General features: G+C 45.6%; 1 protein-coding gene across 1 annotated transcript in view; it reads left to right on the top strand.

The window, feature by feature from the left end:
* Window positions 1-24,601, top strand: part of crim1 (cysteine rich transmembrane BMP regulator 1 (chordin-like)) — a 287,206-nt gene that overhangs the window by 221,924 nt on the left and 40,681 nt on the right. The window contains exons 8-11 of the mRNA XM_069930938.1: window positions 607-735; window positions 8,193-8,349; window positions 16,038-16,159; window positions 23,215-23,424. Coding sequence (XP_069787039.1) covers window positions 607-735; window positions 8,193-8,349; window positions 16,038-16,159; window positions 23,215-23,424 — 618 coding nt within the window. The remainder of the gene's footprint in view (window positions 1-606; window positions 736-8,192; window positions 8,350-16,037; window positions 16,160-23,214; window positions 23,425-24,601) is intronic.

The raw sequence follows: 24,601 nt of genomic DNA, 5'->3' as shown, positions 1-24,601 counted from the left end.
TCATGAAGGACCCCCATCAAACTGGTTCCAAAGACTTCTCGCTGGTCCGTTCAGAGAGAAGGTGCAGAAGCCTAAAATCCTCGAGGTTCAAGAGCAGTGCACAAAAGTGCTAGAGGAACTCAGCAGGTCATGCAGCTTCCATCGGAAGTAAAAGACAATCAACATTTCAGAACCTGCTGAGTTCCTCCAGGTCTTGTGCATTCCTGTGCTAGACCCCAGCAGAGGCAAATTTTCTTATTTACTTCTTGGCTCAAGAGCAGTTTTTTTCCCTAAAGCTATCATGCTCTTAAACCTCCCCATACTACCCCAAATATAATCTACTGTGGACAACCGAATGATTGATCTGCATTATTGATAAATCAATATTTCTGCACAGACTGGAACAGTGAATATTTATTTATCTACCCTTTTATCTTTATTATCTCTGTTTCGGACTCATGGCATGTTATGATCATTTAGTTGATGCTATTGTTGATTTATCTTACGTACCAACATGGCTGCAGCACTTAAGAATGTCAGTGCATCTGTATGTTGCATTCACGTGCATGACAATAACCTCCCGCATCACCCCTCTCATTCACCACCTTTCCTTCTTTGCCGCTGCAGAGCCGACGTACATCACGATTGGGCCGCTGATCTGTGAGCAGCTGATCAACTGCACCCTGACAGAGAGGGATTGCCTCTACGGATTCAAGCTGGACAATAGCGGATGCCGCCAGTGCCAGTGCAAAACCAGTGAGTGAGCCCCCCCCATAATTCTGTGCATCGCTTGTCAGCAGCCAGTTAGCCCTGCATCTGTCAGCGTGTGGGTTTGTGATAGGTTCCAAGGACACATGAGAGATTGCAGGTGCAGTTTTGTGTGTGTGTGTGTGTGTGTGTGTGTGTGTGTGTGTGTGTGTGTGTGTGTGTGTGTGTGTGTGTGTGTGTGTGTGTGTGTGTGTGTGTGTGTGTGTGTGTGTGTAAGTGCACACGTGTTTATGACAGCATATTTATGCCGAAGTGTGCATATGCACCTGCAGGTCTGTGCAGATGTGTTCCTGTGTATGTTTGTTTATAAGCACGTACAAATGTGCAGGTTATCTGTGAGTGCATTTTTTGTTTGCTTCCCAAATTGACACAGAGAGTAATCAGAGGGCATTGCCACCTGAATCTATTAACGGGTTTATAAATAGGAATTGCAGTGACGCCTTATGTGAGGTGCTAAATATTTGTGAAGCAGACGATACGCACGTCGTGAATGGCAGCCAGAGAAGTGGAAAATATATTATTTGTGGCAATCACTCATTCAATTTAGAGGCTTTTGTGCTGGGATATCAGACTGAGAGAAAAGGTTTCTGTGTGAACAGAGTGAGTGAATTGAAAAGCTGTTGTGACACTCCAACACTGTGGTGGCATGCCAGGGAAATGCCTCTGTTTACTTCCCTGGTGTGGCTGCACATACTCTCATTGAGATCAAGTGTGAAGTGAAGTGATACCACACATCTTGGCACTCAGTGTTCAATGACTCTCAACTTTTAAAGGCGGAAAGGAAAAGCTGGGTTTCCCTTTCGTGTGCTGCACTTTGACACATCCTGGACAGCTGAACCCCAAGCACGATGTCAACAGGTTATGTGCCCAGATGTGCCTGAGCCTTAGGATTTATACCCCTAGCATGGCATCCCATACTGTCAGAGCTCCCAAGGCACTTTGAGGGACGAAAAATAAATTGCATTGATTTGGTGCCCTTTATAAGCTCAGGTCATCTCAAGGTGGAAAGAGTGAGCAAATTAAGTTTTTGGGAGTCACTATCTCAGAAGATCTTTCCTAGACCCAACACACTAATGGTGCCGTGAACAAGGCACATCACCGCCTCTACTTCCTCAGGAGTTTGCAGAGGTTTGGGATGACATCAGAAACGCTGCCATATTTCTACAGATGTGTGGTGGAAATGTGCTTACCGGCTGCATACCCCTGAGCAGAAAGCCCTGCAAAAGGTAGTGGGCAACAGCCCAGGACATCACAGGCAAAGCCCTTCCCTCTATCGAGAGCATCTGGCAGAGAGCAGCAGCAATTATCATGGATCCACACTACTCACTGCACACACTTTTCTCACTGCTACCATCAGGAAAGAGGTTCAGGTGCCACAAAACTCGCACCAGCAGGTTCAGGAACAGCTGCTACAACTCCACCATCAGACTCCTCAATGACAAACTCAATCAGAGACTCGTTTAAGGACTCATACTTTTGCATTTTATTGATTTTTTTTCTTTCTGTATTGCATTTTGTTTACATTTCTTTATTTGTGTATGTTGTGTACAGTATTTTCCACACCACCAACAAGGGGTAATTCTGCCTCGCCCACAGGAAAAAGAATCTCAGGGTTGTATGTGATATCATGTATGTACACTGACAGCAAATCTGAAATCTGAGATGCCTTACAGAGAACAAAATTTTAATGTTCAGTTGCTTCTGTCAGTGTGTTCCATCAGTCGTCGGCTTTTCTCTCCTGTTTGGCCAGAACAAACGAGCCTTTTGAGAGGGATTTTCCTGAGGAAATAGACATTCTGAAATAACACCTCCAGTAAGTCCAACTGTCCCTTTAAGTGATTAGTGGGGAAGCAAACCCACGCACTGACAGATCTCTGCAGAAAAATACAGCTTCGGTTTCTAAAGTGGCTCAGTGAGTTTTTCCAGAAGGTAAAATGTGACAGATTAAGCCCTGAATCATTGATTTGTGTCAAGCTAGTGGCAGGTCATCTCAGCATCCTTGTTCTGGAGAGAAGACGATCTAGAGCAGTCAACTCAAGTCAAGTTTATTGTCATCTGATTGTACTAGTACAGCCCAACGAAACAGTGTTCTCCAGTCCTCGATACAAAAAAAATGCAGACACACAACCAGACATAACACATACACAGACAAGCAATATACATGCAGAACCAGTATTTCAGGTATACAAATGAATAAATAAATATTTTTAATTAATGTGAGAGTCTCGGATGGTGAGTTTGGGCAGTTCCTTTGGTCGTTCTGCATTCTCACTCCCCGTGGGAAGAAGCTGTTCCTCAGCCTGGTGGTGCTGGTTCTGATCCTCCTGTATCTCTTCCCTGATTGGGGAAACTGAAAGATGCTGTGTGCAGGGTGGAAGGAGTTCTCATTGATTTTGCATGCCCTCTTCAGACAACGATCCCAATAGATCATGTCATTGGGGGGAGGGAGACTCCAGTAATTTTCTGCCACTCTTATGGACCTGTTTATTGACGTCCAAACCATTTCTCTGCAGCAACCATACTACACGGCCAAGATGCTCTCGTTAGAGCTCATGTAGAAGGTTGACATAATGGTGGCCGGTAGCCTTGCCTGCTTCAGTCTTCTCAAGAAGTGTAGTTGCTTCTGTGCCTTCCAGACAAGTGAGGAGATGTTGACTGTCCATGATAGGTCACTAGTTAAGTGAACTCCAAGGAACTTGGTGCTCTCCACTCTCGCCACTACAGAGCAGGATGCTGCAGCACAAATTCCTGGCATTCCCCTGGAGCTTGCCCTTGGATGCTATGTAGGAATGCGATGGATCTCAGCACCCTAGCTTGTCACTGTTTTGTGTGGCTGTTACATTGAGGTAGGGAAGGTTCCTCACAAGGTGCTGCCTCCAGCGGTGTATCCCATTGACAAAATGTGTTGCAGTGACTCACCGTCACTCCCTCAGCAGAGTCTCCAGCTGAGGACCTTTACCACCCAGGTGGAATAGCAGGGGCACGGGATTGTTAGCACACCAAGGTGGTGCATCACATGGAAATAAATCCTCCCACAACCAGCAGCATGTTGTTGGGTGTGGGAGGATTTATTTCCAAGTAACACACCACCATGACTTGAAAACAAATCCTTCCTCCCACCCAATTGAACTCTAGGAGCACCTAGAATGGGAAATGTTCAACTCCACTTTCTCACCTTAAGGCCAGCATAGGTCTGCCATCGTTTCATTGAATGGCAGGCAAGGGCTGAATGGCTTGGTGACTCAATCTTGCTCTTGGAAGGCAGGTAAGGATGGGCTACCAGTTCTGGACTTACCACAATAACCAAGACCCATCTATGGATTTAGGTTGGAGGAGAAGGGTGAAAATTACATGGAGGAAACTCTCACCTCTGGAATTTAAATAAGTCTCTTCCAGAGACACATGCAGGCAGAATGAGGGAAGGTTTGATAGAGGTATACATAATTATGAGGAATATATTAGAGTAAATGCAGGCAGGCTTTTACCACTGAGGATGTGTAAGAGAAGAACTAGAGGGTGTCGGTTAAGGGTGAAAGAGGAAATGCTCAAAGGGAATATGAGGGGGAAATTTCTTCGCACAGAGAGTGGTGGGAGTGTGGAACGAGCTGCCAGCTGAAGGGGTGGATGCAGGTTCAATCTTCACATTTAAGAAAAACTTGGACAGGTACATGGATGGGAGGGCCGGGTACAGGTCAGTGGGAATAGGAATAGGAAAAATAATAGTTCAGCACAGACTGGATGAGCCGAAGGGCCTGTTTCTGTCCTCTAGTATTCGTGAACCTCCACCTCTTAAGGGTGGGAGGGAAGTTGCATTTATTTTTTTTAATCGAGAAGGGCATATTTTTGTTGAATATCTTCCCTCCCTTTAGGCGAGGTTCCCTTGCTCCGGATTTGTGCTGTCATTCCTAACGGCAGACTACTTCTCGGCCGGTGTCTAACCCAGAGCCAGATGTTTTATTCAAAACACCAATAAAAATTCCATTTGCCACATTTAATGGAATTCCGGCCATACATTTCGTTAATTAGCCTGCTGGAAAGGCTTTAGGAGCTGACTTACTATAAAAACACTCAGGGCAGTGGCCACCCTGAAGCAATCAAAGGCGGGCGAATTTTGAATCAAATCTTTCGCATATTTCTTTATCTGCAGGTTAAAGGGACCCTTCCTTTTGAAGTTGGAATGGGTAAAGATGAGAGAGCCAGGTCTGATGATCTTAAAAATGCAGAGGGTTATAAGTATGATAAATCAAGCCATCGACCTTAAATGGTCAAATCATGAACAATAAAGGAAAGGTCTACTTCAAAAAAAAAACAACCGCTTGGATGACAGACATTATAAAAAGTTAGAGGGTGAAGAAATAAAGTTTGATAAATCAGAGCATCTCCTTTAAACAGTAGAGTCCCCTTGTGGCCTTCCCCCAGCTTGCACTCTCTCTCTCTCCACCCCCCTCTTTCTCACTGCCTCCTTTCACAGAGCCAAAATCAATTCTCAACCTTTCTCATCATATATAGGACAGCGGTTATCAACGTAGAGGTTGGCACAACGCTATTACAGCGCCAGCGATCGGGACCAGGGTTCAAATTCACACTCTCTTCAAGGAGTTTCTATGTCCTCCCCATGTCTGCATGGGTTTCCACCAGGTGCTCTGGTTTCCTCCCACCATCAAAATATATTGGGGGTGTGGGTTAATTGGGTGTAATTGGGCACCATGGCTCGTGGGGCGGAAGGGCCTGTTACCGTGCTGCGTGTGTGAATTTTAAAACGTTATGTCCAATTGACATCTTTTGACTGTTGGGCTGGAATCCTACCCTGGCCATTCTTCAGTCTATATTCAGATGCCTTCCTATTTTTTGCTTCTACCTTGAAGAAGAATCCACACCTGAAAAGTCGGTTATGTATCTGTACCTCCTATGGACACTGTGAAACCAGCTGAGTTCCTCAGCTCTTCTGTGTGTTTTTACTCCTCAGAAGCAAGAAAATATTTTTTTTAAACAACTTGTTGGCTAGACATTCCGGTGGGAATGAGGGGCTGATGGGAAGCCGCCTCTTTGCGTTGGATCATGGAGTTTCCACCATGAAGGTAGTGGGGTTAGAAAGGAAAACCTCCAGTCTGCGTCTCTAATGCAGTGATGCTCCAATCATTTATTGATGCAGTTTATTTGTTTAGTGAATGCTTACCTGTGGGGCCAAGCAATTACCTATGGGAGTGCCACCCCTGTTCATGAAGAATCAAAAGTAAAACCCTGCAGAAGCTGGAATCTAAAATAAAAACAGAAAATGCTGGAAACGTTCAGCAAGCTAGACTACATCTGTGGGGAGGGAAATGGATTGAATCAAGTTTTAGCTCAAAGGCCATTTGTCAGAACTGGGGAGGCGATATCGGAATGAAGCAAGAAACTCCAGAGATGCTGCGTTAGACTTAATACGCATAACTGCCAGAAACTCCGTGAGTTACGCGGAACCCGCAGGAGGCAAAAATGGGTAACCAGCGTTGAGCCCTTCGTCAAGGTAGGAGCAAAAAGCAGACAGCTGCCTGGATCAAAAGGCAGGGGGAGGAGGGAAGAAAAGACCGGGGTAAAGCACAGGGCAACGGGCAAGAGGTCAAGGTGCACGTGGATAGGAAGGCAGGAGGGAAAAGCTGAGAATTGATCGAAGGAGGGGGATATCTCTGTTGGAGTAAAATTTGGGTGGCCATGGGTAGAGAATAAGCAGTGAGAACATGAGAAAAGAATGTAGGAGCTGCAAAGTAGAGAGCAGGAGGTCAAGCCCGGCAAGTCAGACTGGATGTGTTCTCGACTCCCAGACGGGGGGACGGGGTGGGGGGGGGGGGGAACAAACTCAACCAATATTGCAGATGGGGTGTGAGAAATGAAATGATCTGAAATTGTAGAATCCAGCACTATGTCCAGAAATCTGGAGAGAAGGTGAGGTCACGTTTACTTTGTGCTAGAGAATGAAGTGTGAATCTAGCGCTGCCCGCCATGAATTTGTACATTCTCACCATGTGCACATGGGTTTCCTCCAGGTGCTCCAGTTTACTCCCACATTCGTTAGACATACGGGGTTATTAGGTTAATTGGTCACATGGGTGTATTTGGGCTTGAGGGCTGGAAGGGCCTGTTACCTTACTGTAGCTCTACATTAAATAATAGTGCAGGAGGCCACAGATCAAGGGGTCAGAGAGAAAGAGCAAGGGAGAGACAGAGTTAAAGTGGCAAGCAACAGGAAGCTGAAGGATGGTGTTTCACAAACCACTCATCTGATCTGTGTTGAGTTTTCTCTAGTGCAGAGGAAACCACAATGTGACCACTGAACTCAGCACACCAGATTTGTAAGTCTAGGTGAGCCACTGGGTCCCTGAACGATGGTGGGGAGGGAAGAGGTGAATGGACAGTGTTCGGCCACTCCCCGCCCCATGCCCGAGCTTGGTGAGAGGAGACTCCCCCCCCCCCCCCCCCCCCCACCAGTGCTGTGCTACAGTAAAACCTTGTTCGAACACGGTAGTTGGGGTCCAAAATTTCAAACTGCAAAACAGCCGAGTCGCGGAACAGATGTGGCTGGAGACCCACCAAAGTGATTACCATCTTTACTGTCTCCTCAGTTCAGGAACAATTCATACCCAGTGGTTGAAGTAAAAATACAAAGCTGGTGAAAACCAGCGGGTCAAACAGTGTCATTTATAAAGTTTGGGGTCCACAAATACCCACGTTATAAGCGATTCTTCGGATTAACGAATCGTGTTCTAACGAGGTTTTAGTGTACTCTGTATCATCCCCACTGCTGCAAAAAGACCCGGGGAGATCGCTGTGGTGAAAATCTAGTGGTCTGTAGTGTCCTTCGTGGCGGGAGGAGGAGGATGAAGAGAATGTGGCCAGGGTGGGACGAGCCTTTTAGCAAGTTGGGTGCTTTTGCCAAGGCAGCGGGAGTTATAGTTGGAACCAATGGAGGGGAGGGGGTGGGGTCTATATGATGGCCTGGATCACGTTTGCAATCCTCTGCAGTTTCTTGCGGTCTTGGGCGGAGCAGTTCCATCCCACACAAGGATGCCCCCAACAGGAAGCTTTCAGTAGTGCAACTGCAGAAGGTGTTAAAGGGTCCAGGTAGCAAGCCAAATTCTCTCATCCTTATAAAGAAGTAGAAGTGCTGGTAACTTAAACCTAGAGGAGAAACGGTGCTGGATCCCAGAGCGAAACCGAGTTTAAGTTTCAGCTCTGGTGAGAGGTCATCGGCTGAAATGTTAACTCTTCTTCCTGACCAGCCAAATTATTCCAAAGTTTTACAGAAGTTCGAGTAATTAGGTTAAAATGCAGAGTATATTCCTTTAAGCCAACAGTAACTTCACCTTACTCGCCATGAAAGGATCTGGCCCATCCTAAGGTCTTAAACAGTGCGATTGTTTGGCTCATTCAGTGGCCCTGAGACTAATTTTGTTGTGTCGTGCTTGCAGGAGAGGAGCTCTGCACTGGCCTGGTGTCGGGCTGCGGTTTGGACTGCCCCTTCGGCCTGCAAACGGATGTACACGGCTGTGAAATCTGCCAGTGTCGCGCTCGGCCCAAGAGATGCAAGCCTGCCGTGTGCGACAAGTACTGCCCCTTCGGATACATGTACGTACTTACTCACTGATGTGAGCCCGTGTGGCCCTGGGTGTGCACGGTGGCGTGGGTGGGCCACCACTAAGGCTGTGGTGGGATGTTGGAGCAAAGCCTTCCTTTCACACCCATTGCGAGTGGCAGCCACACCAGAGTCTCTCACGATGTTCACTTGATCCAGTGTGGAATGTGTGAGTCATTCCCCATCCCCATTCCTTGAACAAGACAGACACACCAACGGCCCCTCAAACTTGCTCTGTGAGAAAGGTGGCATCCTGTTCAAAAGGTGTTTAGTTAAGCCTGTTAATGGTCAAAGAGACGTGCATGTTCTTGCCCACCAGTCACTGAAAGCAAGCAAGCAGGTTGGTAAAGAAAGTAAATGGTGCATTGGTCTTCATAGCAAGAGAATTTAATTGAATCACTAATTGTCACATGTACTAAGAAACAGTGAATATTTTGTTTTGTGTGCTATACAGGCAAGTCAACTTAAAAACAACAGGTACTGCAATAATAAATCAAAACTGCAGGGTGTGGTGAGTCAAATAGAGCAGGATACAGTGCTACAAAGTGCAAGATATGGAGAATATTACAATTAGACAGGGGCACCATCATTTACCAGTGAGAAGTAAACTCCATTTAAGAATCTGGGGAGAAAAAAAACTGTTCTTGAATCTGGAGGTTCATCTTTTCAAGCTTGGATGGGGAGAGAAGAGAATGAAGACCAGGGTCCTTTAATATGTTGGTGGCTTTCCAGAGGAGGAACAAATGGAGTCGGTCGAGAGGGAGGTTGGTTCATGTGATGGCCAGCTCGACGCAGTTTCTCACAGACTTGGGTGGACCAGTTCCCATACTGAGCTGTGATGCATTCGGATAAGATATCTCCTATGTGTATCTGTAAAAATTTGTAAGAGACGACAGGAACACGTTGAATCTCCTTTGGCTTCTGAGATCATTGGCGCACACTCTCAGTCATCGCATCGATGTGGTTAGACCACGAGAAGATTTGGGAAGCACGGCTTGCTCCAATTATACAGGGCCTTGATGATGAGTCCACACTTCGAGTAATGTTTGCAGCGTTGGTGTCCTTACCTAAGATACTGGTACTTAACACAGTGGAAGTCTGGTGTTTCCTGGAATGTCAGGACTGAGCTATGAGAGATTGCGTTGACCAGGTTTTCATTCATTGTAGAGGAATGAGAAGAGATCTAATTGAAACCTAAAAAAAAATCTGACATGTCTAGATTTATGCAGGGAGAATGACTTCCTTGGCCGAGATGTCTCTGAGTAAAGAATCATGGTCTCAGAACACTGGGCAAGAGATTTAGGACCGAGATAAGGGGATAGCGTATCTTTGGTGCTGGCTACCAAAGAAGGCACCAAGTCACTGAATATATTTCAGGAAGAATCAGACACATTTCTGGACACAAAAGGCAATAAGGGGTACGGTAGATGAACACAAATATGATGTTGAAATAGAGTGGTTCTCAGTGGTTTTTTTCCACTCACATACCACCTTGAGATAATCCTGTACTAACCACAGAGCATCTATGGCATAGGATACCATAGGTGCTCTGTGGTTAGAAAGGGATTTTCTTACTTCGGGTGGTATTTGAGTGGAAAACAAAGGATGAGAATCATTGAAATAGAATATCAGCCACAATTGAATTAAATAATGAAGCAGATTTGAAGGCCTGAATCCCTCTCCTGTTTTCTCAGCTGCTATGATCTGCTAGAAGTTTACCAGCTATTGAATGGAAGCTGATGGGTTTGATGGACAGAACCTGATCCTTATGATTGGAACCACAAGCCAACCTCATAAAGTCAAAGGCCAGCCTTCAGGAACAAAGATAGATACCATTTCTACATGTGGAGGCTGGTGGTAATTCAGGACACATTTCCACAAGGAACAAGTTACTTGTTCACTTTAAATATGTGGTGAATACATTGTTGGTAACACACCGTGCTAGGGGATAGCAACCTGACGTTCTACAGCATGAATGCAGGTCCTTCAGCAGTGCCCACCAAGTTAGCCCGATTGTTCTGTGATCAGCCCACATCCCTCTAAACCTTCCTATCCACGTACCTGTCAAAACGTTTATTGAATGTTAAAATTGCCCCCACTTCCTCTGGCAGCCAACTCCACGCATCCACCACCCTCCGCAAAGAAGATGCCCCTCAGGTCCATTTTGAATTTTTCCCCTCACACCTCAAATATACACCCTCAAGCTTTCGACTCATCTACCCTGGGAAAAAGATGATTATTTACCTTCTCTATGCCCATCATAATCTTATAAAACTTCTATAAGCACTCGCTTTGCCCCCCCCCCCCCCCCCCCCCCGCCCCATCCCAGGGAGAAAAGTCCCAGCTTATCTATCCTCTTACAATTCAATCCAGGGAATAAGTAGATTTCAGGTATTAGGTCATAGATCAACCAAGATCACCTTGAATTATGGAACATGGTCAAGAGGCAGATTGGTCCATTCTTCCCATAGAGACAGGCTTCTAGAAGTTGGAAGTCCTGCCTCTGAAAGGAATGTATTTTGAAAAGATTGCCATTTCTTCCTCCCAGCTGTCAAACTGCAGACTTAATGAATAAATGATTTTTTTTTTCTCTGTATTATAATGTCAGCCTCATAGCTTCACAAAAGAGGACTACCTTAGCAGGAGTCAATGAGATCGTACATTCCTAGTTATTGTCCTCTGGAAGATCTTGTTTCCCTGTAATCATCATTTCATTTGTAATTTGGGCTTCATAGATCAAAGTGTTGAATATAAGAGTTGGGATGTTATGGTGAAGTTGTACAAGACATCGGGGGGGGGGGGGGGGGGGGGGCAAAATTTGGAGTATTGGGTGCCGTTTTGGATACCTAACGACAGGGAAGATGAATAAGATTGAAAAAAGAGGGCAGAGAAGATTTACAAGGATGTTGCCCAGACTTCAGGAACTGAGTTACAGGGAAAGATTAAATAGGTTAGGACTTTATTCCCTGGAGCGTCCAAAAATGAGGGGAGATTTGATAGAGGTATACAAAATTATGAGAGATGTAGATAGAGGTTGGTGAGACAAGAACTAGAGGACCTGGGTTAAGGATGAAAGGGTGAATGTTTAAAGGGAACATTGGGGGAACTTCTCCATGCAGAGAGTAGTGGGGTGTAGAATGAGCTGACAACTGAAGTGGCTAATGTGAACTCAATTTAAGAGAAACTTGGATAGCAGGGATATGGAGGGCTATGGTCCTGGCTCAGGATTCAGCAAAATAATAGTTAAGGGTGAACTAGATGGGCCAAAGACACACACACACACACACACACACACACACACACACACACACACACACACACACACACACACACAAATCTACCAGGCAGCCTGGCTTTGGGATGTGGGTGGAGATTGCAGCACTCAGGGAAACGTGTGCCATTTCAGACAGTGTGTGCCAAGTCCACACACCAGAGGTCATGATTGAACCTGGTCGCTGGAATAGTTAGGCACCAGGTGGTACCTGACGACAAGCATAAGAAAGAAAGCAACAGAGATGAGACTTGGCCAACCTGCCCCTCATCCCACAGGGCATCACATTCATTACCTCTGTGCTGCTTTTACACAGCAACTTAATATCCTTTCCTTGCCTTAATATCGGTCACATAGTCGTGGCTACTGAATGGCTCCTAAACCTTGCGGACTTATGACAGGCATCGAACTCTGTGTTATTGCCCACCATAGCCCCTTGTGTGAGGCCCCGTTACAGAGCATACTACAGAGGTGAAACCTGATGTGAGAGACCAGCAGTGCGTCACATGGTGCATTTACTCACTAGAGCCTTTCTTTCTTTTCAATGAAGCACAAGCAAGCAGAGGGTTTTAGCAGCAGACGTTACTGTTATCAGCGCTCTGATCGTAAACCGTGCAGGGTAATTATTTAATAATAAAAGATAGCATCTAAATGTGGTCGGGAATACCAGTGATTGAAGAAGAAGCCAAGATTGGCCAATACACAGGCACAGGCTAAAGTAAACTCCACCTCTCAGAAGGGAAATATTCACCATGAGGTAATTGTTTCCAGGGATGGTATCTTGGAAGCCCAGTCCTGCACTTTCCCTTGCCCTTCATGTACTCTGCCTGGCTTTACCTGGCTACAGTCAGGCCTTAGCACCACTGGTGAACACTCCTTCCCTGGACAGAAGCACACAGTAACACACTCAAACTGGCTGAGTGCAGATGAGGGAGCGGGCTGGATTGACAGTGCGCACACTCTCTCACACACCACACTCCATACCCTTTTTTCTTTTTCTTTGGCTTGGCTTCGCGGACGAAGATTTATGGAGGGGGTAAAAAGTCCACGTCAGCTGCAGGCTCGTTTGTGGCTGACCAGTCCGATGCGGGACAGGCAGACACGATTGCAGCGGCTGCAGGGGAAAATTGGTGGGTTGGGGTTGGGTGTTGGGTTTTTCCTCCTTTGCCTTTTGTCAGTGAGGTGGGCTCTGCGGTCTTCTTCAAAGGAGGCTGCTGCCCGCCAAACTGTGAGGCGCCAAGATGCACGGTTTGAGGCGTTATCAGCCCACTGGCGGTGGTCAATGTGGCAGGCACCAAGAGATTTCTTTAGGCAGTCCTTGTACCTTTTCTTTGGTGCACCTCTGTCACGGTGGCCAGTGGAGAGCTCGCCATATAATACGATCTTGGGAAGGCGATGGTCCTCCATTCTGGAGACGTGACCCATCCAGCGCAGCTGGATCTTCAGCAGCGTGGACTCGATGCTGTCGACCTCTGCCATCTCGAGTACCTCGACGTTAGGGGTGTGAGCGCTCCAATGGATGTTGAGGATGGAGCGGAGACAACGCTGGTGGAAGCGTTCTAGGAGCCGTAGGTGGTGCCGGTAGAGGACCCATGATTCGGAGCCGAACAGGAGTGTGGGTATGACAACGGCTCTGTATACGCTTATCTTTGTGAGATTTTTCAGTTGGTTGTTTTTCCAGACTCTTTTGTGTAGTCTTCCAAAGGCGCTATTTGCCTTGGCGAGTCTGTTGTCTATCTCATTGTCGATCCTTGCATCTGATGAAATGGTGCAGCCGAGATAGGTAAACTGGTTGACCGTTTTGAGTTTTGTGTGCCCGATGGAGATGTGGGGGGGCTGGTAGTCATGGTGGGGAGCTGGCTGATGGAGGACCTCAGTTTTCTTCAGGCTGACTTCCAGGCCAAACATTTTGGCAGTTTCCGCAAAGCAGGACGTCAAGCGCTGAAGAGCTGGCTCTGAATGGGCAACTAAAGCGGCATCATCTGCAAAGAGTAGTTCACGGACAAGTTTCTCTTGTGTCTTGGTGTGAGCTTGCAGGCGCCTCAGATTGAAGAGACTGCCATCCGTGCGGTACCGGATGTAAACAGCGTCTTCATTGTTGGGGTCTTTCATGGCTTGGTTCAGCATCATGCTGAAGAAGATTGAAAAGAGGGTTGGTGCGAGAACACAGCCTTGCTTCACGCCATTGTTAATGGAGAAGGGTTCAGAGAGCTCATTGCTGTATCTGACCCGACCTTGTTGGTTTTCGTGCAGTTGGATAATCATGTTGACCCACCACATACACAAAAACATACCCCACACACACCCACATGCACACATACACACATACACACACACACGTATTACACTCAAGCCTGCTTACACACACACACACACTCGTGCACTCACATTATCACATTATCACATTATCACATACCCGCGCACACACACGCATGCACTTTGTACATGTACACCCACACTCTTTCTCTCACAAATACACATTCAGTCACCTACCCAATGCTGCAATCACTGAAATATCTCTTCTTTGCTAATCAGAAATTATTTCCATCTTTCCCACACTTATACTTGCAATAACTCCAAGGGAAATCTTTAACTGGTTTAACATCACTAATAATTGGAGAACTGGAAATTTTAAAAAAACATCATTTCAAATAATTTTTATCATAAACCAAGAATCAATCAGAGACGCGAGTAGCCACTGATTCTGGGATCTTCAGCGAACAATGCTGGAGGAACTTCGTGGGTCAGGCAGCATCTGTGGAGAAAAATGGTCATCAAGATGAGGAAAGGTACCAACCCGGGACACTGACCGTCAATTTCTCTTCATGAATGCTGCCTGACCTGTTGAGTCCTTTTAGCTTCTCTCAGCTTGCTCAAGGTTTTCCTTCCTTCTCTTTATTACAGTTTTGTCCGCTTCCCTGCTAACGTTCCCTGCATTGCTTACCTCTGCCAGCTCTTAGCCACTTTGCAACAAAGTAATCCAGTTCTAATATTTCTTCCTGACTGTTTAAAATTACAAATCTACAAAACTGGGAGCTGCAGGCCGTTGCACTGGGATACAGAGCTGAGGCACATTCACTGGTAATTCCCAGTGTTCGCCTGGAAGCAGATCAGTTAAAAAATGCTGGGGTTTGAGTGAAAGGCAGAGGGGCTAATTGGAGGGATCTTGGAGAGTTGGCACGCCTAGGATGAGCCGAATATCCTGCTGTCAGTGCAGTCGGACTCTGGCACCCCTCCTCAGGTTGTTGACCTTTGCACATTGAAGGAAGGGTGTGTTGAGATTGGAGAGCAGGTTTACAAGGATGATCCTTGGAGTGAAAGGATTTTCATATGAGGAGTGTTTGATGGCTCTTAGATTGTACTCGCTGTAGATTAGAAGAATGATCTCATCGAAACCTATCAAATGCTAAAAGACCTGGATAGAGAAGATATGGAGAGGATGTTTCCTATGGTGGGGGTGTCTGGGACCACAGGGCACAGCCTCAGAATACAAAAACGTCCCTTCAGAACAGAGGTGAGGAGGAATTTCTTTACCCAGGGGGTGGTCACTTTGTGGAAGATGTTGCCACAGACAGCTGTGGAGGCCATGTCATTGGGGTTTTTTAAATACGTAGGTAGATTTGCTCTTGATCAGGATGGAAATCAACGGCTGCCGGGAGAAGGCAGGAGAATAGGGTTGTAGAGGATAGTAAATCAGCCTTGATGGAATGGTGGGGCAGTGCCGATGGACCGAGAGGCCTAATTCCGCTCCTATGTCTTCAGCCTTATGGTCTCATCACCTTGTTGCTGAGATGGGCAACTGAGTACACAAAAGTGCTGGAGAAACTCAGCAGGTCACGCAACATCCAAAGGCAGTCTTGATTTCAGGCCCGAGACATTCATCACAAATTTGGTCAAATAGCCTGATTAAAAATGTGGGGGGAGGAGAAGGCACAAGGGGCAGGAGAAGGAGCATAGGTTAACAGGTGGATACAGGTGGGAGTGTAGAAAGAAGGAACCTGAGAGGTAATGGGGAGAGGTCAGAGGGTAGCTCTGTGATAGGAGGAGGAAAAGGGTGGCTGAATAGAAATTTAAAAAGTCGATATTGATGCCGTCTGGTAGGAGAGGGCCCAGAGTAAGAAACTCATTAGGTATGGGTAATAAACAATGGTTTACCAGCAACACCCACATCCCAAAACGGCAAACGAAAAACACTGAGATAACACGACAGTGAGTCACCTTGTCTCCCCAAACTCCTGCCGTTGAACAGGCAGAAGGAAAACATCGGCAAGCTCCAATGAAAAGCCCCAGTGGGTTGGATCTGAGCCTCCCACTGTGGGATTAGAAATTTGGCGAACCTTTCTGTGGAAGTATATTAATCGGGTTGTGCAGGCCAGACCTTCTCCAAACACTTCTCTCCTTTCCGAACAGGAAGAACAAACACGGCTGTGACATCTGTCGCTGCAAGAAATGCCCAGAGCGCCCATGTGACAAGTACTGTCCAATGGGATTTGAGCAGGACGTATATGGCTGCCTTATCTGCAAGTGCAGAGGTAAGGGGGCTGATTGCTTTCACCTAGTGTATTGAGCTGTCACTGCTCTGGCTTTAAGGGAGGAGACAATAATTGTCATGGGAATCCATTTCTCATAACACAAGGCCAAAGGAAAATTCTTCTGTTGTTTCTGCTATTCATCTTTGGCAAAGGCACCTTTCCTGGATAGGGCTTTGATCCGAGCACCTCTAGGGAAGTAGAGAGTATTAGCTAATCACTCGCACTGCAAAGGTGCCTTCACATATTGCGAGCTGCTTTTCAAGAGGACAGTGACATGCAGGTAAGTGAAATGACTGAGAATTCCGTTGAGAGATTATATGCTGATAGTAAGTTGTTGTTTTGCATCAGTAGATTGATTGTGTCACCAATAAGCCTTTGTTACTGAATTCTAACCCACCAGCTGACATGAGGTGATCTACCCACAGACTCTGCAAGCCTCGCTCAGTACCTTGGTTCAAGGTTCCCGTATAGTGTGCTGTTTTGATCACCTAACTACAGGAAAGATTTCAATAAGATAGAAAGAGTGCAGAGATTTACTAGGATGTCACCTGGACTTCAGGAACAGAGTTACAGGGAAAGGTTAAGCAAGTTAGGACTTTGTTCCCTGGAGTTTAAGAAGAATGAGGGGAGATTTGATATTTAAAATTATGGGGGGGAGGGGGTTAGATAGAGTAAATGTAGATCAGCTTTTTCCACTGAGGGTAGGTGAGATGCAAATCAGAGAACATGGGTTAAGAGTGAAAGGGGAAACATTTTGGGGGAAAGTGAAGGGGAACTTGTTCAGACTGTGATGGATTATTTTATATTGTATATAGATATGTTTTTGAAGGAGATAGATTATGGGAGTAGTGTAGGTCACAAACACTTCACAAAATAAATCTCATTTAAAATGCCAGAGCTCTGCTCAAGCTTGTTAGTCATGCAATCATTCTACAGGCTCCGAGTGCCTTTGCAAAAACTTTGAAGAATGCTTATAAAGACTTGTGAAGTAGGTGTTAATTGGACAAGCTGTGGAGTAATGGATTATTGTTTTGAAGAGCAACAGATGAATGGGCTCAAGTTTGGGTCCGGTTCCGCAATCTGTCTGGTTACAGTTTGCTGTTCTAAGAAGGTCATGTGGTTTTGAAGCAGGCAGAATGAGAGAGAGGAGACCAAACAGGCTTTCTCTAAGAGGGAGAGAGAGAGACCAAACAGGCTTTCTCGAAGAGAGAGAGAGAGAGAGAGAACTGGTTTCTGCAGTCATAGCAAGCTGGTAGCTTGTTGAAACCCCATTTTGAAGATGGGTTGTGAGTTCTGAGTTCAACCTGTTGAAACAACCCATGTGGTCCATACAAGAGGAAATGGCTGGCTAGAGTGTTTCACCTGAAATAAGGGAAACAAAAGAAACTTTGTGGTGACCTGCAGAAGAAGAGGTTATCATTTGGAAAACCCTGATGGGGCAAGTTTCTTCAGCAAGATACTGAAGTGGCTGATTGGAGGGAATCTGTTTGGGTGCGTCCAACAGGCAACAAATCTCTCTCTGAAACCAATGAGAACCTTCCTGAGCGGTAACCAATTACCTTTAAGCACCAGAGTTTGATGGAAATGCATAAATGTTACATTCTGTGCAGAGTATAAGAATTGCCTGATACCGGTGAACTTGGAGAAGTGAGAAGTGAGATTGGACTATGAATCAATCCAATTCTGAACTTACACACACGTGCACATAGAATTAGAAGGGAGTTAAGTGAGGTTAAGTTAATAGTAAGAAGTTAAAGTTTGATCCTGTTTTTATGTTTGAAGAAAATTAAAAATGACTTTTGTTTTAGTAACCATTTGTCTTGGTGAATTTCTATTGCTGCTGGGTTTTGGGGTCCTCTGGGCTTGTAACAACACAAAGAATGATGGAAGTGTGGAACGAGCTGCCAGCTGAGGTGGTAATGCAGGCTCAAGTTTTACATTTAAGAAGAATTTGGACAGGTACATGGATGGGAGAGGTATGGAGGGCTATTGTCTGGGTGCAGGTCAATGGGACTAGGAAAAAAAATGGTTTGGCACAGACTAGAAGGGTCGAAGGGGCCTGTTTCTGTGCTGTAGTGTGCTATGGTTCTATTGTCATACACACAAACACAAAATGTGTTTGCTTCAGTTTGCCCGTAAATGCACACAAAGGGACGTACCCTGACCAAAGAAAGAGAAGAGAGTTCCATCAGAGATACCGAACGTGCATGGATCCCTCCACCAATGCTAACCCTTCGGCGCCCTGTAACCTCTGTGGCCGCAGAGCTTCCATTACCACAGCCGTGTCGGTGCCACCGTTCAAGTTGCTCATTCAACTTCTTGTCCTTGTTTTCCACTCCTTCCGTGATCTCACATCACTCTCCATCTGCAACTCCTTCAGCCTTTTGAGATTACTCTGACTTTGTTCCTATCCTCGTGAATGTCCCTTTTTGACTCCAGCATTGATGGCCAGGTTAGTATCTTAAAGTTTCAGATGTTTATTTTTAATAAAACAACATGGTCGAAGGTCCTTCCAGCCTTGAAACCCTTGCCACCCAATTTAATCTCCCAACCCCCAAACACCCAGGGAAATCACACAGGTCACAGGGAGAACATGCAAGCTCCTTACAGATAGCACTGAATTCAAACCTGAGTCTCTGGCGCTGTGATGGCGTTGCGCTAACCTGTACACTAACCGTGCCGCCCACGTTTTCTCCCTGAAACTCCCTGCCTGACCCTCTGACTCTTTAAAACCTCCCTCTGGACTGCAAAGGAACATAGGCCCTTGAGCCTGCCCGTTCATCCCCATTAATCTTTGTCGATCCTCTTTTCCTGTACCACATCCCCATTCCTTTGGTGCCCAGGAAATTGTGCAACATTTGTCCTCGTGCATTGGTATCAAATTTTGTTTGATTACACCTTGGTACAATTTAGACATTCAAGATTACTTATAAATAGAAGTGGTCACGGGTCAGAGGAGTGAGGGGAGCCAAGGTATTTGATGTTGGCTGGGACACTGAGAGACAGCCATAGGAGCAGTCACCTCCACTGTGTGTGTGTGTGTAAATGCCAATTTTGTTCAATCCGCAAAACATCCTCTCAACTTCTCGTGGAACAGACAAATTGCAAACATGTGGTGATGTCTGACCCTGCCTTTATCCTTGCTGTAATGTATTCAATGGTTAATGGAATCTTTTCTATTTAATTATTACACTTTAGCTGGGAGGCTTCCCTTCTGTTAGAGTCAGGATGATGAATCTTGTTTTATTTGCTCCGTGCCAAGTCAAATTTAATTTTAAATGTCTGGTGTTAAGCTTCCTCTCTGAGACCCCTCCTGAGGAAGGATTGGGTACCAAGCAGATGTGCTTACATTCCCTTCCCCATTAAGGAAAGATTTAATAGCCCTAAATTCAGATTGGTTTCTTCGGAGACATAATGATTTTGACCAGCAGGGAAATTGGACAGCAGAGGATACAGATTTAAGATTGGCAATTATTCTACTTGGAGACACGAGGAGATTTTTTTTCAATGCACCTCTCTGTTTTGAACTGCATTCTGTTAGAAAAAGCGGTGGAAGTGGATTCACCGGGAAGGGGATTAGTTAACTACAGGGAATGCTGCCTGGGTGTGGGGGAGGTGAAGGTTACTGGGTCGAATGAGGCACAAGGGATTGAGAAACATCCCCCCGTGCTGCAGGATTCTAGGAGAATGGGAGGTACGGAAATGAGCTTTGCACATCAAGGTTCATCTGCTTCCATTGGAAAGGCCTGGACAGGTTTTCCATTTGTATTAAAATCTTGAAGGAAAATATTTCAGAAAGGAACTCCTCGGCCTGTGATTGACCTCAAGGTATATAGAAAGTAATTGGCCTCTAATTAATTCCAGTATATGGCTGAAGATTATTTGGCCCATAACTGATTTCAGAATGAGCCTGCTCTGATAATTAAACCTTATAAGGTTAAAGGGGAAACCTACTCAGCAGCTGAAGGCAGGGAAAACAGCGCTCGCAGAGAGTGATTAGAAAGGCAGAGAGGCAGACAGAGTGAAGGGCAGGAATGAGGGAAGGGTGGCCTGCCCCAGTGCAGGGTGAAAGGGCGCCTGGCATCTTCTGTCCCACGGTGGTGTCTGAGCTGTATCAACAGTGAGTTGCAAGTGGACCAAAGGATTGGAGGACACCGTGCCAGTGGAAATGAAGTCATTGTGAGGGAGTCACTGCCTGGAGGGCAAATGGGAGCAGGTAAAGAGGAAAGTGATGGGAGAGAGAAGGCATCACAGTATTCATGTCCCAGTTCCAGTGTCTCCAAGAAACCTGCCGGCACACCACTTTAATCGCTTCACTTCAAACCGCAAGTCAAAAATTATTTAGGTCACTTATTCGGTGATTCTCTACAAACAACTGGACATTTAACTAAAATAATTTGGAATGTGGACATGCCACATCCTAAATTGGGCCTTTAGAAGTGACTTGTTGCAGATTTGTGAACTCTGGAGAGGGGGTGATCGCTGAGTTCCCGGTCACTGGGGTGATTTAGGGAAGTGGGCAAGATCGAGCTTAATGCTCCTTCCGCTCAAATAGCGTGTCCCATGTTAACCATCAGAGATCCCGTGGTGGGGAGCAGCAGTGCTGGGCTTCCCCCTTCCCTAACAGGGCTGGGCCATTTGGTCCATCCACCCTGATTGACCTCCTTTCAAAACTTTGGCTTCAACCTTGTGACCAAAGAGCCCTCTGAATGAAGGCGTTTTTTTTTTACACTCCAATAACCTTCACTGCACAAAATGAGAGGAGACTTAATAGAGGTCTACAAAATTTTGAGAGGCATAGATAAGGTAGGCAGCAAGCAGCTTTTTCCCTGGGCGGGAGTAGGAAACACCAGAGAATGTCTGTACAAAGTGAAGGGAAGAAAGTTTAGGGGAGACTTCAGGAGTAAGTCTTTTTACACGAGAGTTGTGGGTGTCTGGAATTCCTTGCCAGGGGTGGGGGTGGAGGCGGAGGCTGAAGCATTTAAGAGACTCGTACCCAGACACAAGGATGAAAGAAAAATTGAGATTTATGAAGTAGCGAGCGTTTGTATTGGTAGGAACATATAGGTCAGTGCAACATCGAGAGCCAAAGGGCTTGTACCGAGCTCTAGAGTTCTATGATTTTATGATAACCAACCCTAATGCTGTCTCTAATCCAAAGTACCCTGAGACATTACCCAGAGAAACCCAATTATATTAGGAGTGTTTTCTCAGAAGTAATTTGGCAGGAAAGAACTTAAGTATTGTTGGATAATTTATTAATGTTCTTTGTCCCCTCAGACAGATGATGTGGGTTGAATAAATATGCTTTTTGTGCCCCATTATTGAATATGTGACCCACAATGCTCCATGCAGTAACATAATTGGCCCTCAGTTGAAAGAGAGAAGAAAACAATACGAAATGTATTTATCCGCCAGATGTCCAGATACATCAGATCAGTAGGATAAATACATGGCTCTTTGGACAGAGCTGTTCAGTTGAGGGATTGATTTCACAAGCATAGATGTCACCATAGTCGATTGGAAACTTGCCTGCAGGTTCCCAGCCTTCGTACCTGGTCATCAGCAAAAACCATGCGTCCACTACTGAGAATAATCCGGGCTATGACTGACATCAGGTTATGAGGCGTCTTAATAGTGTTGTGCAGAGGTAGTATTAAAAGCATGGAACCATTGTGGGGAATATTAATCCAACCCCCCCCCCTCCCCCAAATATGAATTTGGGTTAGGACGGAAGTGAAATTATTGAACATTTTAAGCAGCAGGTCTGGCTCACCAACAAAGTCACAGTGAATAATCCTCTCTTTTTTAATCAAAGTTTCTTCTTGGCTAATTGTTGGTGAAGGGGGAACAGAGTGCCCAGTGATAGTTGTGGCTTTGTAGGAAATATTTTCCAGAGTGAATTTGACACTCCAGTGCTTGGTGGAAGGAATGCAGAGTTGTCAACCTCCTTCTATTAATGTGTGTCCAGTGTGTTCCCTCAGAAGGATACAAACATTCTCTTCAAAAGTTAGCACTCCTGTCCCAACACCACTGAAGGAAACGCTCAAAACCTGCCGATACTGGAATCCTGAACAAAAACTGAGATGCTAGAGGAACTCACCAGGTCAGGGAGCCTCCATGGGTAGAAAAGGTCCCGTCAACATTTCGGGTCGGGACCCTTTATCAAAGCATTATTACGACCATTATTTCAACGATTCAGCATGGTAGAAGTCTTCTGAAGCCAATTTGCATCCAATTAACCGCACATATTGGAAGGTGGGAGGAAGCCTGAGCTCCCAGAGAAAACCCAGACAGGTCATGAGCAGAATGTACCTGTATCCTTGTCGTTGCTACATTAAGTGCACTGTTTGACCAGCTGAGTTTCTCCAGCGTCGTGTTTTCATTTCATCCACGGTGTCTGCAGACCTTTGTGTTTTGTTTCATGTTCAGGTTGAACCTCTCTTAGCCGGCGCTCTGTGGTCCGGCAACTCCCATGATCTGGCGTGTTTGAATCTGCCGCCCTTTGTACAAACTCCTTACAGACAGCATGGGACTCAAACCCTGGGCCCAATCGCTGGCGCCGTAAAGGCATTGCGCTAACCCTGCCACCCCACAGAATTATTTTCCTGTTTTAAGCTTTACCTTTGATATTTTTGCAGAGGGAGTTCCTTTAGGGGTCAAGTCGGTTTTCTGTCATTTTCTGTGGTCTGGCAATGGCCAGGTGCCAACATCGTCAGATTAAAGAGGTACAACCTGTGCAAACGCCTAATAGACAGCGCCGGATTCAAACCAAGTCGCTGTCTTTAACATGTTGCTCCTTGTGGGATCCTGCTGTGTGCGGTTTTACAGAAGTGGCATTGCCTTTAAAATACTGGGAATATGAACACAAGAGATCAGAGCAGGAGTGGGCTATTTGTGTCTGCTCCACCACAAATGGGAAAAATGGGAGTAGACTGAATGGCCCACCCTTGTTCCTGTGTAAAGTTGAACAGCAACATTGTGGTAAATTGTGGTGTAGGTTAGAGGGAGACCCTCTGCCATCCAGAAGCTGACTCTCGTTCTTGCCCCTCCAGACGTACCCACCACCATGGTGCCACCAGTGAAAGCCAGCTCATGCCTATCCATGGACGGCCGCCGACATGAGAGTGGCGAGAGTTGGCACGACGGCTGCCGGGAGTGCTACTGCAACGGCGGGCGTGAGATGTGTGCCCTCATCACCTGCTCCGTGCCCAACTGTGGGAACCCTGCCATCCGCCCAGGCCAGTGCTGCCCAACGTGTCCGGGTAAGGATCTCCCCAACCAACCTTGGTGTGGTGAGCAACAGGGGTAGGCCATTCCTCTCCCTTCATTCACACAATGATGGGTATCTATGGTAAGGCTCTTCCTCAAGAAGGCATTCAACAAAGTCAAAGATTCCCATTACACTGGTTACAACCTCTTACACTATGCTTACATAGCATAGTGCAGGCCCTTCAGCCCACAATGTTGTGCTGACCCATGTAAACCTACTCCACAACTATCTAATTTTTCCCTACTCATAACCCTCTATTTTTTTAACACCTATGTGCCTGTGTAAGATCTTCTCAATGTCTCTTCTCGTTGCTACCTTAGAAGGTACAGAAGCCTGAAAAACAGTCACACTAAGTTCCAGAACAGTTTTCTTAAACCTCCCCTTGTTACACTAATCATGGACTGCACAAAAAGACTCTGCACAACTGCAAGTCACTTTTTTGCACTAAAATTGCTGTGAATACTTCATGTCTCTCTATCTGATATATTTATTCTCTTTTCACCGTTTTTGGAGATTTATCCAATAATGGATCCAAACAGCATTTGAAATCCCCTCCTACCAAAATATTCTCGTTCGATTGGTTCAGATTCAAAAATGTAGCTGTAACAAATTCTACATCATCTTCATTTAGCACGTACACATTCATCAGGGTCCAAACTTCTGAAAATATTTTACAATTAACCTTCAACACTCAGCCCACATTGGCAGAAAAAAATTCCAAAATTGTTACCCCTCTAGCCTTGGAGTTAAAGGATGATGCTATCACATGACCTACACAATCCCGTTTCAATTTCAAATGTTTTTTCTCGGTCAAATGAATCTCTTCACCTTCATCTTCTTGATATAATTCAATACTCATTTCCGTTTTATCGAGTTGTTTAGCCCTTTAACATTAAATGTCGCAAAATTCAAATTATTCATTGTTCCCATTAAAGTGGCACCCGACACAGCTAACATATTTATTCTCTTTTAATTGAATTCATTTTGTTTACTAATATACTATTTTCTTCATAAGTACCTGTTCACCTGCAGCAAGTAAGAATCCCGGACAAAGATGTCTCTTATAGATGCTTAAAGACCAGCCGAGTTCCTCCAACATTTCGGAGTTTTTACTACAATCACAATGTCTGCAGCCTATCATGTTTCTCATATTTACATTGTGCAATGTG

The sequence above is a fragment of the Narcine bancroftii genome, chromosome 4 (assembly GCF_036971445.1).
Source record: "Narcine bancroftii isolate sNarBan1 chromosome 4, sNarBan1.hap1, whole genome shotgun sequence".
In the NCBI taxonomy this organism is placed as follows: Eukaryota; Metazoa; Chordata; class Chondrichthyes; order Torpediniformes; family Narcinidae; genus Narcine; species Narcine bancroftii.
This window is presented reverse-complemented; position numbering and strand designations above follow the sequence as displayed.